We start from the raw sequence: 17,268 nt of genomic DNA on the forward strand, positions 1-17,268 counted from the left end.
TTACACAGTTTTGTGAAGAACTAAATAATAACCTAATATTTTCATCTTATGATAGATGAGAGGTTGACCTTTTAAAGAAGACTCTATATAGCTTCAGTCATAAGAAGAATAAATAAAACTTACTGCTTGGAAACTTTGGCTACACAAACATTTAGGTTTAAATGATTCTTTGAAAAAGCAACACCAACCAGTCCAGCAACATTTCTAATGCTATTACCTATAGACTCCTTGACCACACATTTTTCCTTCTTTCCAGTGGCCCACATAATGGTCTTCTTTGTTCAGTGCTTTGTTTGGGATTCTGTATTCTCCATACCTGCCAAGGGGAATAAAAACATCTTAAGATGCATTATGCCATATTCACCTTTTATGTGTATACACTGGCAAATATAACAAGAACAGAGAAAAGATCTTTTGATACCTAGAGGAGGAAAGGGGTAAATGGGGTCTTGGTTTAAGCTGTTATCTATTACCTAAGCTATGTGGCAAGTCTTAGACGAGTGGGACATCAACACCACTACACAGATCAATTAGGTGTTTTATCCCAAGTCCAATGAAAAACAGAAAACCTGTGGTTTAGGCCTATTTCCACCACTAATTAGCTGCATCACCTTGGGTAAATCCAGGTACCCAGCTCCCTCAACTGTGTAATAAGGGGGGTATATCAGATTAGCTCAAATCTCTTCTCATTCTGAAATTCTATTAAATGGAGATTAAAAGACATCATAAAAATTTATATTATCACACACACAAAAAAATCACCTACACAATTTATATTATAATCTTTTGATATAGTAAAATATATCAGTTCTCTAACATGATACAAAATACTTCACTGCCATATATTTACAGTGTTAGAAAACATAAGTTTATATAAAAATAGTGTCATTTGAGTACCTTAGGATACCATATCATTTAGAAGATTTTCCCTTCAACAGATCACAGAAATTAAAGATGAATTAAAACTACTGAAAGGAAAATTTCTTTATGTCCTTTGTGTAAAGGGGGCACTTCTATATCAACAATCTCAACATCAACATTACCCAAAGTCCTCAGTCTTTACAATTAAGAAATGGATAGAAAACACAGTCTCACATCAACAGATGGAAGCTGTGTAACCTGAGATAACACAGCTGTCAAGGTAAGTGATTCATTCTAGACAAATCAAGGCTGCACCCTGGATTCCTAGCTCTCTTCATGTTCATACATGTCCATTATAAGCCCTAATCCACTTCCAAAAGCACAAAACAAAATTCTACCAACTGTCTTGAAGATAACTCTAAACACAAAATAACATAATTTAAGTCTGTAGTTGAATTTACACTCATGTTCATGAAGTTCTTACCCATCTTCCAAGCCATTCCTGAACATGCCAGAATAGATCTTTCCATCTGGCCACTTCAAAACCCCTCTGGAATGCATAAGTAAAGAATAATACATGTCAATTAATGTTTCTGATAATCAGTACTTTTGCAGTACTAAGACTACCATCCTGACTCCAGGCATAAATCCAACTGTAAACATTCTCACCTGCCATGAGGCTTCCCTGAAAGCCAGCGTCCATCATAGGTTGCATCCTTTAGGCGAGGATCCTTGTAGAAAGTATATTTGGCACTGCGTGAAATGGGTGGTTCCTGCCTCTGAATACTGCTGCCACTTCCATAAGGTGGAAAATCAGACATCCCCCTCAAAGCCTGATCTACAGCTTGGCTTATAGCCCGGAGCCACTTTGTCTAGGAGCAAAAAGTAAATTTCAGTAAGCTTAAGGCAACAACTCATCAAGCACTGCTTTAAATCCTGCTAGCTTTCCTTGGTGTGAAAAAACTTCTGACTCCTAATACTCTCCTTATTGAGTAATACTGATTGGCTCTTGAAATAAACTGCTTTATGTTTGAAATTGCTACACTAGAACAACAACAGAGAAGCAAGAAGAACTAGAATCTTGCAGCCTGTGGAAAAAAACCACATTCACAGAAAGATAGACAAAATGAAAAGGCAGAGGACTATGTACCAGATGAAGGAACAAGATAAAAGCCCAGAAAAACAACTAAATAAAGTGGAGATAGGCAACCTTCAAGAAAAAGAATTCAGAATAATGATAGTGAGGATGATCCAGGACCTTGGAAAAAGAATGGAGGCAAAGATCGAGAAGACTGCAAGAAATGTTTAACAAAGACCTAGAAGAATTAAAGAACAAACACCTAGAAGAATTAAAGAACAAACAAACAGAGATGAACAACACAATAACTGAAATGAAACATACACTAGAAGGAATCAATAGCAGAATAACTGAGGCAGAAGAATGCATAAGTGACCTGGAAGACAGAATGGTGGAATTCACTGCCACGGAACAGAATAAAGAAAAAAGAATGAAAAGAAATGAAGACAACCTAAGAGACCTCTGGGACAACATTAAACACACGAACATTTGCATTATAGGGGTCCCAGAAGGAGGAGAGAGAAAGTACCCAAGAAAATATTTGAAGAGATTATAGTCAAAAATTTCCCTAACATGGGAAAGGAAATAGCCACCCAAGTCCAGGAAGCACAGAGAGTCCCAGGCAGGATAAACCCAAGAAGAAACACGCTGAGACATATAGTAATCAAACTGACAAAAATTAAAGAAAAATAACTAAAAGCCACAAGGGAAAAATGACAAATAACATACAAGGGAACTCCCATAAGGTTAACAGCTGATTTCTCAGCAGAAACCCTGCAAGCCAAAAGGGAGTGGCATGATATATTTAAAGTGGTGAAAGGGAAGAAGCTACAACCAAGATTACTCTACCCGGCAAGGATCTCATTCAGATTCGATGGAGAAATCAAAAGCTTTACAAACAAAAGCTAAGAGAATTCAGCACCACCAAACCAGCTCTACAACAAATGCTAAAGGAACTTCTCTAAGTGGGAAACACAAGAGAAGAAAAGGATCTACAGGGCTTCCCTGGTGGCGCAGTGATTAAGAATCCACCTGCCAATGCAGGGGACACAGGTTCAAGCCCTGGTCTGGAAAGAGGCCACATGTCGCGGAGCAACTAAGCCCTTGCGTTACAACTACTGAGCCTGTGTTCTGGAGCCCATGAACCACAACTACTGAGCCCACATGACACAACTACTGAAGCCCAGGCACCTAGAGCCCATGCTCTGCAACAAGAGAAGCCACTGCAATGAGAAGCCCGCGCACCGCAAGGAAGAGTAGCCCCCGCTCGCCACAACTACAGAAAGCCTGTGCGCAGCAACAAAGACCCGATGCAGCCAAAAATAAATAAATCAAATAAATTAATTTTTTTAAAAAAAGGACCTACAAAAACAAACCCAAAACAATTAAGAAAATGGTAATAGGAACATACATATCCATAAATACCTTAAATGTGAATGGATTAAATGCTCCAACAAAAAGACAGGCTCACTGAATGGATACAAAAACAAGACTCATGTATATGCTGTCTACAAGAGACCCACTTCAGACCTAGGGACACATATAGACTGAAAGTGAGGGGATGGAAAAAGATACTCCATGCAAATGGAAATCAAAAGAAAGCTGGAGTAGCAATACTCATATCAGATAAAATAGACTTTAAAACAAAGAATGTTACAAGAGACAAGGAAAGACACTACATAATGGTCAAGGGATCAACCCAAGAGGAAGATACAACAATTATAAATATATATGCACCCAACATAGGAGCACCTCAATACATAAGGCAAATGCAAACAGCTATAAAACAGGAAATCGACAGTAACACAATAATAGTGGGGGACTTTAACACCTCACTTACCCCAATGGACAGATCATCCAGACAGAAAATTAAAAAGGAAACACAAGCGTTAAATGAAAAAATAGACCAGATGGACTTAATTCATATTTATAGGGCATTCCATCCACAAACAGCAGATTACACTTTCTTCTCAAGTGCACACAGAACGTTCTCCAGGATAGATCACATCTTGGGTCACAAATTAAGTCTTGCTAAATTTAAGAAAATTGAAATCATAGCCAGCATCTTTTCCGACCACAACGCTATGAGATTAGAAATAAATTACAGGGAAAAGAACATAAAAAACACAAACACATGGAAGCTAAACAATACATCACTAAATAACCAAGAGATCACTAAAGAAATCAAAGAGGAAATAAAAAAATACCTAGAGACAAATGACAATGAAAACACGATAATCAAAAACCTACGCGATGCAGCAAAAGCAGTTCTAAGAGAGAAGTTTATAGCATTACAATTCTACCTCAAGAAACAAGAAAAATCTCAAATAAACACTCTAACCAAACAAACTAGTGGTTACCAGTGGGGAGAGGGAAGGGGGAAGTGGCAAGGTAAGGGTAGGGGATTAAGAGGTACAAGCTACTACATATAAAATAAATAAACTACAAGTATATGTTGTATAGCACAGGGAATATAACCAATATTTTATAATAACTTTAAGTAAAAAAATTTGAATTGCCAAAAAAAAAATCTAACCTTACACCTAAAGGAACTAGAGAAACAAGAACAAACAAAACCCAAAGTTAGGTAGAAGGAAAGAAATCATAAAGATCAGAGCACAAATAAATGAAACAGAAACAAAGAAAACAATAGCAAAGATCAATAAAAGTAAAAGCTGGGTCTTTGAGAAGATAAAAAAATTGATAAACCATTAGCCAGACTCAGCAAGAAAAAGAGGGAGAGCACTCAAATCAATAAAATTAGAAATGAAAAAGAAGTTACAACAGACACCGCAGAAGTACAAAGCATCATAAGATACTACTACAAGCAACTTTATGCCTGTAAAATGGAAAACATGGAAGAAATGGACAAATTCTTAGAAAGGTATAACCTTCCAAGACTGAACCAGGAAGAAATAGAAAATATGAACAGATCAATCACAAGTAATGAGATTGAAACTGTGATTAAAAATCTTTCAACAAACAAAAGTCCAGGACCAGATGGCTTCACAGGTGAATTCTATCAAACATTTAGAGAAGACCTAAAACCCATCCTTCTCAAACTCTTACAAAAAATTGTAGAGGAAGGAACACTCCCAAACTCATTCTACAAGGCCACCATCACCCTGATACCAAAACCAGACAAAGATACTACAAAAAAAGAAAATTACAGATGAATATCACTGATGAATATAGATGCAAAAATCCTCAACAAAATGCTAGCAGACAGAATCCAACAACACGTTAAAAGGACCACACACCATGATCAAGTGGGATTTATCCCAGGGTGCAAGGATTCTTCAATGTATGCAAACCAATCAATGTGATACACCATATTAACATATTGAAGAATAAAAACCATATGATCGGGCTTCCCTGGCGGTGCAGTGGTTGAGGGTCCGCCTGCCAATGAAGGGGACACAGGTTCGTGCCCCAGTCTGGGAAGATCCCACATGCTGCGGAGCGGCTGGGCCCGTAAGCCATGGCTGCTCAGCCTGCACGTCCGGAGCCTCTGCTCCACAATGGGAGAGGCCACGAAAGTGAGAGGCCCACATAAAAAAATAAATAAAAACAAACAAACAAACAAAAAAAAACAAACCATATGATCATCTCAATAGATTCAGAAAAAGCTTTTGACAAAACTCAACACGCATTTCTGATAAAAACTATCCAGAAAGTGGGCATAGAGGGAACCTACCTCAACATAATAAAGGCCATATAAGACAAACCCACAGCAAACATCATTCTCAATGCTGAAAACCTGAAAGTATTTCCTCTAAGATCAGGAAGAAGACAAGGATGTCCACTCTCACCACTCTTATTCAGCATAGTTTTGGAAGTCCTAGCCACAGCAATCGGAGAAGAAAAAGAAATAAAAGGAATACAAATTGGAAAAAGAAGAAGTAAAACTGTCACTGTTTACAGATGACATGATACCATACATACAGAATCCTGAAGATGTCACCAGAAAACTACTAGAGCTAATCAATGAATCTGGTAAAGTGGCAGGATACAAAATTAAAGCACAGAAATCTTTTGTATTCCTATACACTAACAACGAAAGATCAGAAAGAGAAATTAAGGCAACAATCCCATTCACCACTGCAACAAAAAGAATGAAATACCTAGGAATAAACCTACCTAAGGAGGTAAAAGACCTGTACTCAGAAAACTATAAGACACTGATGAAAGAAATCAAAGATGACACAAACAGATGGAGAGATATACCATGGTCTTGGATTGGAAGAATCAATATTGTGAAAATGACTGTACTACCCAAAGCAATCTACAGATTCAATGCAATCCCGATCAAATTACCAATTGCATTTTTTACAGAATTAGAACAAAAAAATTTTAAATTTGTATGGAGACCCAAAAGACCTGGAATAGCCAAAGCAATCGTGAGAAAGAAAAATGGAGCTGGAGGAATCAGGCTCCCTGACTTCAAATTATGCTACAGAGCTACAGTAATCAAGACAAAATGGTACTTGCACAAAAACAGAAGTATAGATCAATGGAACAGGATAGAAAGCCCAGAGATAAACCCACACACCTATGGTCAACTAATCTATGACAAAGGAGGCAAGGACATACAATGGGGAAAAGACAGTCTCTTCAATAAGTGATGCTGGGAAAACTGGACAGCTACATGCAAAGGAATGAACTTAGAACACTCCCTAACACCATACACAAAACTAAACTCTAAATGGATTAGAGACTTAAGTGTAAGACCAGACACTATAAAACTCTTAGAGGAAAACATAGGAAGAACACTCTTTAACACAAATCACAGCAAGATCTTTTTTGACCCACCTCCTAGAGTAATGGAAATAAAAACAAAAATAAACAAATGGGACCTAATGAAACTTAAAAGCTTTTGCAAAGCAAAGGAAACTATAAACAAGACGAAAAGACAACCCTCAGAATGGGAGAAAATATTTGCAAATGAATCAATGGACAAAGGATTCATCTCCAAAATAGAAAGCAAATCAAAACTACAATGAGGTATCACCTCACACCAGTTAGAATGGGCATCATCAGAAAATCTACAAACAAATGCTGGAGAGGGAACCCTCTTGCACTATTGCTGGGAATGTAAATTGATACAGCCACTATGGAGAACAGTATGGAGGTTCCTTAAAAAACTAAAAATAGAATTACTGTATGACCCAGCAATCACACTACTGGGCATATACCCAGAGAAAACCATAATTCAAAAAGACACATGGGGGGCTTCCCTGGTGGCGCAGTGGTTGGGAGTCCGCCTGCCGATGCAGGGGACGGGGCTTTGTGCCCCGGTCGGGGAGGATCCCGCATGCCGCGGAGCGGCTGGGCCCGTGGGCCGTGGCCGCTGGGCCTGTGCGTCCGGAGCCTGTGCTCCGCAATGGGAGAGGCCACGGCTGTGAGGGGCCCACGTACAGCAAAAAAAAAAAAAAAAAAAGACACACGCACCCCAATGTTCATTGCAGCACTATTTACAATAGCCAGTACTAGGAAGCAACGTAAATGCCCATCGACAGACGAATGGATAAAGAAGATGTGGTAATATATACAATGGAATATTACTCAGCCATAAAAAGGAAGGTAATTGGGTCATTTGTAGAGATGCAGATGGACTCAGAGACCATCATACAGAGTGAAGTAAGTCAGAAAGAGAAAAACAAATATCATATTTAAATGCGTATATGTGGAATCTAGAAAAATGGTACAGATGAACTGGTTTGCAAGGCAGAAATAGAGACAGAGATGTAGAGAACAAACGTATGGACACCAAGGGGGGAAAGTGGTGGTGGTGGTGTGATGAATTGGGAGACTCGGACTGATATGTATACACCAATATGCATAAAATAGATAACTAATAAGAACCTGATGTATAAAAAAATAAAATAAAATAAAGAACAGCAACAACAAAATTCTACAGTCTTGGTTTAATGAAGATTTATCAGACATAATTATGGATCATTAGACAAGCAAGAACAATTTTTCTTTCTTTCTTACCACCATAAGAGACAGAAAGAGCCAGGGCAAAGATGGAAAGAAAATACCATGATGGACTAACCTTTTCCTGGGGTGTTGATGAAATGAGAGTGAACTGCTCCTCGGGTGTAGTTATCTTTAGGCCATTCCTAAAATGTTCACAAGGATAAAGATCAGTAAGTATGACAACCTGTCATTACAACATCAATCCTCAAATATGAAAAGCAACTTGTTTATTTCAAAGGGATCAGAAGTCAATTAAATTTAAATATATTCAATGCTCTGGGTGTGGTTTCCACGGTGGGAAAAGGACACAGTTATTTCTCTGGGTTAAACTATGGGGATGAGAACAACGGAGAAGCCCTTCCACCACTTGTCATGATTTGTCATGCTCTTCACAGCAGGGCACTTACTACCTACGTACCGGGAGGGTAAGCCTTCTTGTGCAGAATGGGGAGGCCTCCTGAGCCTTCCCATTTTATTCATATCTAAGGAAACAAACTGGCTAAGTAACAGAGGAAGGGAATGAGGTTGGGGGGACACTTACACACCACCAGCTTCTTCAGAAAGTGGCTCTGCCCACAGTGTGGCCAAAGGGAAAACATGGTGTGTGGAGAACTGAAATAAAGACATGGAGACACATCTGAGAAAGCCCATGTGGGCCCTGGGGTCGCTGCTGCAGAACCCCTTTCAAATGGTTAAGTCCACCTCAGCCACATAGTCGCCATAACATAACTAACCCCAATGGTCTCGCCATGTCTGCTGCAAGGACCCCTTCAGGGCTGACACTCATTTTCAAGTTGGAAACTAAAAAAGCTCCCTGAAATCTGGCCGGTACCACAAAAGCAAGCTAAACAGTCTCTTTTACTCAAGAGTTTCAGTAAAATCATAATAGTTTGTAAAATAAACTGATACTACGATTAATTAAATACTCATAGTACTGCACCTTCCAGGGCCTCTTTTAAGGTTAGGAATCCAGCATACCTGGGCATGGACTAGGGCATCATTAAAGAGAATGAACCAATTCACAGAAAACCTCCCAGCATGCTGCAGTGACAGGGCCCGGTTACTGCTCTCACACAGCAGTCGACGCTCTGGCTTCCTCAAGGAATCCTGGTATTAAAAACAAATAGAAAATTGAAGTATCAAAATTATTTTCTGCAAAGAGAAGATGATAAAGATACAAATGACATTAAGGAGAATTTGTTGGTCACAGCTTAGCTTGGTGTTAAACCTAAATTCAGACGGGATCCAAACATTTCACAAAATCAGTGCCCAAAGGAAAATAAAAAGATAGGAACAAACAAAACAGGGAGAGACATATTCAGAAAGGATTCCTAGCCATGAGGGAAGGTGTTGATATTTAAAGCCCCCACTGCTGTGGTCCTTAGCTGCCCTTAGAAAAGGGGTCATTAAAGCATTATTACCATAAATAAGTAAGAAACCGAGAAAATTATGGCAGCTGTTACGGATAAGCCTGCTGTTTGTTGGGATATCAACAATTGGCACAGTTTACCGTCATTTTTCCAGGAAAGGTCTTCCAGAAACCCAGTGTGTATTCTGCTTCCTTCCTTTTCCTGCCGAGATGGAGAGCAAGAGACTCATAACAAGAACTGGAATCCTGCAGTTTCTGGTATTCTGGAGATGTCTAGAGGCCAATAATTAAGGAGGGAAAAAAGAATATAAAACAATTGTCCAGAATTTGTAGACTCAGTGTGGTTTAGATATGTAGTAATAATTTAGGGAGAGAAGCCAGCCTAAGAACAGATATGGTACACTAAAGGGAGCTGAGGAAAAAGAAGACTGGTTCCAGAAAATCCTACCACATACAGGTACATATGAAATAGGGGGAGAACTCAAGGGGAAAAGAAATATACACTGACAGTTATCAGTGAGGAGAGCAGCAGAGAACTCAGGATAGGCCAGGAATTCTCAGGGGTTTTGGTCTCAGGATCTCTCTGTTTTGCTTCTGTGGGTTATCTCCTGATATTTACCATATCAGAGAATAAAGTTTAAAAAACTTTATATCTTTATTAACTCACTTCAAATACAATAACATTTTTAATGAAAAAATAACTAAAATTTCCAAAACAAAAAAATGTTTCAGGAGAAAAGTGGCATTGTTCTACATCTTTTCCAATCTCTTTATTATCTGACTTAAAAGATGACAGCTGGATTTTCATATCTGCCACTGCATTTAATCTGTTAAGATTCTTTATTTGAAATAAAGAAAATCTTCCTTTTAAAGATATTTAGTCAGAAAAGGGAGAAGGATTTTAATAGCCATTTCATATAATTGTGGATATTCTCCTTTGAAACTATACCAAAACTTGTTAAGTGGTAGTTTCTTAAAGAGTAGCTAAAATGTGGAATCTGAAACTACATCAAACTCTTTGTATCCTGTTACATTAAAATTCACTGGTCTATCCTACATTTTGAATAGATTTTTTTTTAAAACCTATGCATGATTTTATAACGTGTGAATTGGACATTTGAAAAATACTGGTTCAGTGAATTATGCAGATCTTCCAAATATTGATACATTTTATTGTATCAAAAAGCACATTAAATCATCACCAATCTCATCAGAAAGTCTTTAAATACTGGAAAAATGCCAAGCTTGCAGTGATACACACGTTTTCCACATTTTAATTTTTGCTTAAAAATTCAGATTTTATCATTGGCAACAAATACTGTCAGTTGTTCTCCTTGAAGTGACAGGCTCATTTAATCCCCTTTTTTGAGAAAGTATCTGTCAAATACCCAAGTCTGAATAACCACAGTTTATCTGTCAATTGTTCTTTCAAGTTAAAAAAAAAAAAAGTGCTGCTTCAGCAGCACATATACTAAAATTGGAACGATAAGCAGAAGATTAGCATGGCCCCTGAGCAAGGATGACGTGCAAATTCGTGAAGCGTTCCACATTTAAAAGAAAAAGGCAGCTTTCAACTCAACGATCTCAATCTTGTGCTTTTCCTTGAAAAACATTCATACTTTGGGATGCAGCAGAGCTGCTTTCTGTGTACTCCCCATTTCATCATGCAGAATATTAAAAAGATGTTGTATTTCTCTGTGTGGTGATAAATTTAACTAGACTTACTGTGGTCATTTCATAATATGTACATATATTGAATCACTATGTTATATACCTGAAACTAATGTTATATGTCAATTATATCTCTCTTTTTTTTTTAAAGATGTATACTCAGTGGTTGATGTTAAAAAGAATTAATAATTTTTACTGCTTTACCAAGAATGTTTTTTAAGTGAAATTGGCAATTTTTTGTTTGTTTATTTTGTTTTTTAACTGCAAGTACATGCCAGCAAAGAACACAATGACTGAGTATAGTTTGGTGCCACTGCCTTGATTCATGCTAAGGAGCCAGCAGTTTGACCCATCTTTATCTCTGCACCATCAGTGCAAACGACAACACAGTGTAATCAGCAAATGTCTTAGTACTGTCCTGAAAACAGTTTGATCCTGCCATCTCCTGAAAGGGTCTCTAGAACCCCCAGGTGTCTGTGACCAAGCTTTGAGAATCAACCACGGGATAGGGTATAATTGCAGTGTCTTGTGGAGAGTGAGGAGAAGGTAAGATGAAAAGATGATTCCTCACATTCGTAATTACTTTACATTCCACAGTTCTCAGTCATTCATATCCATTTTTTCCATTCATTTAAGGAATATTTAATGGTATCTACTACATATGGAATATTCTGTTGAATGCTAGGGATAAAAAAATAAGTAAGGCACAATCTTTGTCTTCTGGGAGCTTATAACTAGGCAGAGAAGACAGAAAAACATATAACATACCAGAATAATACATTGGTTTTGTTAATAGGTTATTGGAAGAGACAATATAGTAAAATAGTCAAAGGAAGAGACTCTGGAGCCAGAATGCTCTGATATGAATTCTAGCTCTACCAATTCTCAGCTATGCCTCAATTCTCTCATCTGAAAAAGGGGGATGATAGTAATAATATCTATTTCACAGAGTCGATGTGGGGATTAAATGAATATATATAACATGCTTAGAACAGTACATGGCACATGGAGTGCATTTAATAAATATTAGGTATTATTTTTATTTAAATAATTTTATACACATATAATGTCTCAGCTATACCTTACACTTACTAAACAACAATTCGCAGTGATGGAACATAGCCACGTGTTTTGAAAAACACAGACGATTTTGATCCCCAACCCTGGCTGAGGATCACCGACATAATGTGATAAGAAAATAATGGGGACAAAAAGTACTAGCAAAACACAGAGAAGGGAATAAGAGATGGGCAGGGAAAGGAGTGGAGTATGGTCAGAGAGGGCTTCATTTTCATGAGAAAAAGATTTTTGACTCAAGCCTTGAAGGTTTCCCATAATGAGGATAGAGGAAATATAAAGCATATGAGAACTATATCCAGGGAATCTGAACTAACATGTAGGACACAGGGTAGACTATAAGGCTAGAAACAAAAGAGAGTATCAGACTGTGAAGGGCCTTTAATTCCAAACTAAAAGAGTGTGGACTTTTTACACAGAATTAGGACTCTTCAGACTGGAAACAGTACAGTATCAGACTCTGAACAATTCCAAGCTGATCTAGCTGATTTTTGATTAATTAAGGACATACTGAGTGAAATCTGTATCTCATTGGGATATTTGTGTAGCTCAAACCTTCATAGCTGAAATAGATCAGTTTGGGGTAACACTGAAATCAGACAAAAGAACAGACCCACAAGACCACAGTAGGATTAAACGTAGAAAGGCCACATCAATTCCTAGATCACTCTGGAGACAATATCTGTCCAGAGGAGGAGATAGATTCCAAGATTTGAAAAATCCTGAACTATAAGAAACTCTAGAATCATTATGGTTTCTCTAGAGCCCTTCAGAATGGACACAAAATAAAACAACACATTTCAGTACAATTTCAAAGGTGACTGCCTTAGAACCAACTTTAACATATACCCATATCCTAGAGCAGTGCTAATTTTCTAGGACTCCACCTAACTAATTTAATACAGAAAGTGAACTCATTAACATTTGAGAAAATCCTGTAACACTGTGATTTCTCATAGCATATGCCAAGGTGACCCAAATACCTGGCATAAGTCTATCATGAGTCCAGGCTAGGTGCTAATGCCACTGCCGTACAAGTGTGAGTCATTATATAGGAAGCCAGGGTTTTAAACAGTTCTGTGTAATTGTACTCAGTATGTACTCAAACTTGGACAACTACTGAATGAGTAGCACAACTGGGTCTCAACTTTAGACTTTCATAAAATGAATAAAATTAATCTTGTTAAGGTCCTGAGAGGAAACTGAATCTATAGCAAAGAACCCTAGATATACCTACAGTCATACTTTCTTCTTTCATTTCCCTGAAGAAAAATAAATTTAGACACATTATAAATGTTAAATTAGTGTAGTTCCAGATCTTGGGGTAGCATAATTCAAACAAACAAACAAACAAACAAACAAACTATGATCCTTGACTTCCCAAGTGTCCAAAGGAGGTATACATGAGAGCTTACCACTTCAAAACAAGTAGCAAGCTTTAGCAAAACTTTGGCATAATTATGAAGTCGTCTGATTGGCAAGAAAAACAAGGTATTCAATATTTCCATCAATTGGGTGTTTTCATCATTCACTTCTGATAAATCTTGCAATAGTTCCTGGTTTTTATTTAGGAAATCACTGAAGGTAGAGAAAAACAGGGATTCAGTTAATCATTTTGGTACTGACGACATGCATGATATTGAGTAGAAATATTTCACTTGATACTACTTTTTTCAAAATGTACATTTTTAGGCGCTATGAAAGAAAGCACCAGAAGATTAATACAATGAAATAAACCAGATGTAATTAAAAGAATTTCCCTGCCTATAAAATGGGATTTGGGGGTATAAAAAGTAACAAATGGTAGCAATAGTAACTCTGTAATAGAGATGGTTAATCACAGGCTTGTGCCTGAAGTTCTAGGAAATGAATCATACATCCCACAGTTTCAGGGAATAACTGGAGACCAGCTGACACATTTACCTGTTAATTTCCAAGCCAGAAGTTACAGCAATAAATGGCAAGACTAACTGCTCTAATTAGTTGTGCTACACAGAAATACTGGAGGAAAAAACAAAGCTCTTTGCTCTAACAGAATTGGCGTGGAATATTAAAATACTTCTAATTTCTTCTTTTTTTTAAAATTGTTTATCATCTAATAAGAGTTTATTACAGGACAGTAACAAAAAGCTGTAGATACCAGTACTACAATTAACAGGAAACAGTAAAGCAAATTACATGTGCAGATTTTAATGTTGACATTATCAAAAGCATTCAAACTGAAGCCAACATTTAGTTTTTATATTCAATTATATATAAGTTCATAATTAACATTTTACTGCAAATTTTAAGGCTGATTAGTGACCCATTGAGACTATGCTCAACAGACTAAAACACTTAAAAGATCTGTAAAGTAGTAAGAGTCGGTGGAACAGAGTAATACTCATTATCTGTCACTTAATGAACAATAATTCTGTGCCAGGTACCACCCTGACTGCTTTACAAGCACTACACTACAATTCTCAGCTACAAGGCTTCAGACAGAACAATGTCACACAAGACTATAAAGCAAAAATGAATAATTTTATAATCCCTTAGAGAACTATGGAATAGAGATGTTTAACTCAGAAATTATAAAATATTATCTTAGAAAGATGGAAAAATATGTAATAATTTCCAGGAACCCATAAGTTCAACGGCACAAAGTGGACTGTTTAATAATGCAATTAAGAGAGCGTGCCCCGAGGAACATGGCCCAGATTTTTGTTTATATTGGCCTGTTGGATGTTCCTACTTCCTCCACCACATCCTATTGCTGAGATCAGCTGGGGGAACTTATTTAACCCTACAGAAGTATTCTGCTTTGACCTGCTCCTGAGAGATGGAGGTGGTACATGGTGAACACATACTCCCTCTGACCACATTTCTTCTGGATGCCCAGTACTAGACCAGAAATGTTCCAACACTTGTAAATCCCTATTACCTTTCTGGACTCACTCAAGTTCTTGCCTGTAGACTTTCCCAAAAGGGGCCCTAGTATGCTCTCAGAAAACCTGAACTACTCTGTTTAGCTTATCTCCTCTTGGGAGCTTTGAATCCAATAGTGGCAATATTGCTCTTTCCTTATATGGCTAGGTTTGCACTTGTTACTCAAAAAATAAATATATTAAAGGTAAAAACCACCCAAGTGTCCATTGACAGATGAATGGATAATCAAAATGTGGTATATACATACAATGGAATATTATTCAGACATATAATGAAATGAAATTTTGGTATACGCTACCACATGGATGGACCTTGAAAACATACTTAGGGAAGTAAGCCAGATACAGAAGGACAACTACTATGATTCCACTTATATGGTACCTAGAGCAGGCAGATTCATAGAGACAGGGAGTAGAGGTTACCAGGGGCTGGGGTGGGGGGAGTCTCTGTTTAATGGGTACAGAATTTTTATTGGGGATGAGAAGTTTTGTGTAGAGACAGTGGCTTACACAACATCTGAATGTGCTTGATGCCACAGAACCATACACTTAGGAATGGTTAAAATGATAAATGCTATGTATATTTTACCACAATATTAAAAAAATATATATCTGATGATCAAACCACCAGGCTAGCCTGAGGTGAATGGCTAAGTGATAAACCAGCTAAGTGATGAAAGCTTAGGCAAATTCACTAACTGCCAATGGGCTCAATAGCTATACTCTAGAGATTCTCAAAGTGTTCTCTTTTTAAATGAATACCTTAAAGTAACTTAAATTACTGATTTTGTAAATAGAAGTTAAAAGAATGTCATTACTGCCTTTAACTATGTAAAACCCTGGGGTTCATGAACCACTGTTTAGGAAATGCTGCCCAAATCCAAACTTAATATCTGCTTCCATAGCTCAGAGTCACCCAGAGTTCATTAATTGCTTTCCACCTGTCCAGGCTCTCGCAAGAGGCTTTCACTTATGTCATTTGCTTTAGCTGCTCTAACAAGGAATCAGGTCAACCCTTGAGAACTCGACTCTGAAATGCTAGAGGAAGGTTACATTACAGAAGGGCTAAAAAGTAAAAGAATAGAAAGCGGTGTCATAATATTAATATTAAACAAAATAGCAAGATCAAGGATTTAAAAATTACTACATAAGTTTAAAATATAACACTCTTTAACCTGTCATTAAAAAAATAAGGCCAAACCCCTATATTTTGGAAATGAATGAGCACGTGACATGAGTCAAATCATGATGGAAAGCAGAGAAATATTTAGAACTGAGTGACTACAAAAACAAAATGGATCAAAACTTTTTACATACAGCTAAAGCAACACTTAGAGGGAAATTTATAGCCTTAGATGAGCACTTTAGAAAAATTAAGATTGAAAAATTAATGAACTAAATGCTAAACTCATCAAGTTGGAAGACATGAACAGGTGAACATGAAGTAGAAGGAAATAAAAAACAGAAATTAGTGAAACAGAAAACAAAGAAAGGAAAGGATTAATTACAGCTTAATCTTTGAAAAGAGTAACAAAAAAGGGTAAACTGCTGACAAGACTGACCAAGATAAAAAGATAAAAGGCTCAAATAAATAATAATAGGGATGAAAAATAGGAGCTACAACAAATTATAGACGTGAACACATCTTAAGACAATGACAAAAATATTATGCCAATAAATTTGAAACAATTCTCCAGAAAAGTATAAACAATTGAAGCTGAAAGAAGAAATAAAGACTTGAACAGACCTATTCATTAAAAAAACCAAATAGTAGCTTAAAAACTCCCTACAGTAAATGCTCCCTTGAAGACCATGCTTTTTAACAGATGATTTCTACCAAATCTTCAAAGTACAGATAATCCTCATCTGTACTTTGATAGAAAAAGAGAGGAAGCTCGCTAACTCATTTTATAATTACTAGTACAATCCTCTTACCAAAACTGGGCAAGTTCAGAAGAGAAAGAAAACATCATATTCACATAAATGCAAACATCTTAAATATTAGCAAATTGAATCCAGAAATGTATTAAAAAACTAATACATAAAGAGCACTGAATTTACCTTGGGAACTCAAGGATATTTAACATTTTTTAAAAATCAATTGCTCTTCAAGTTTTAGAAGGGAGCTGTTTAACCCTATAAATAATATTTACCAAAACCCTAAGGCAATCATGTTGAATGGTGAAATATTAAAAGCATTCCCTTTAAAACCAGAAATGAGACACAGTCATTACTATTCTTTCTATTAGGATATAAGATCAAAAGCAAACATGGCAAAACACTGACATCTGGGTTTAAACTTC

The 17,268-nt window shown here is 37.0% G+C and overlaps 1 protein-coding gene and 1 non-coding gene across 3 annotated transcripts in view; one reads left to right on the forward strand and one right to left on the reverse strand.

Moving 5' to 3' along the window:
- The window catches only part of ALS2 (alsin Rho guanine nucleotide exchange factor ALS2), a 68,099-nt gene that overhangs the window by 20,518 nt on the left and 30,313 nt on the right, over window positions 1-17,268 (reverse strand). For both annotated transcript variants that reach the window (XM_065880097.1, XM_065880096.1), the window contains exons 12-19: window positions 13,454-13,616; window positions 9,432-9,563; window positions 8,900-9,028; window positions 8,463-8,533; window positions 7,998-8,064; window positions 1,531-1,733; window positions 1,346-1,411; window positions 218-316 (exon numbers count right to left, since the gene is read on the reverse strand). In XM_065880097.1, coding sequence (XP_065736169.1) covers window positions 218-316; window positions 1,346-1,411; window positions 1,531-1,733; window positions 7,998-8,064; window positions 8,463-8,533; window positions 8,900-9,028; window positions 9,432-9,563; window positions 13,454-13,616 — 930 coding nt within the window. The remainder of the gene's footprint in view (window positions 1-217; window positions 317-1,345; window positions 1,412-1,530; window positions 1,734-7,997; window positions 8,065-8,462; window positions 8,534-8,899; window positions 9,029-9,431; window positions 9,564-13,453; window positions 13,617-17,268) is intronic.
- Window positions 10,739-10,844, forward strand: LOC136126215 (U6 spliceosomal RNA). The gene has a single exon (XR_010656103.1). It is a non-coding gene; the product is annotated as a U6 spliceosomal RNA (small nuclear RNA).

Source organism: Phocoena phocoena, chromosome 7 (assembly GCF_963924675.1).
Source record: "Phocoena phocoena chromosome 7, mPhoPho1.1, whole genome shotgun sequence".
In the NCBI taxonomy this organism is placed as follows: domain Eukaryota; kingdom Metazoa; phylum Chordata; class Mammalia; order Artiodactyla; family Phocoenidae; genus Phocoena; species Phocoena phocoena.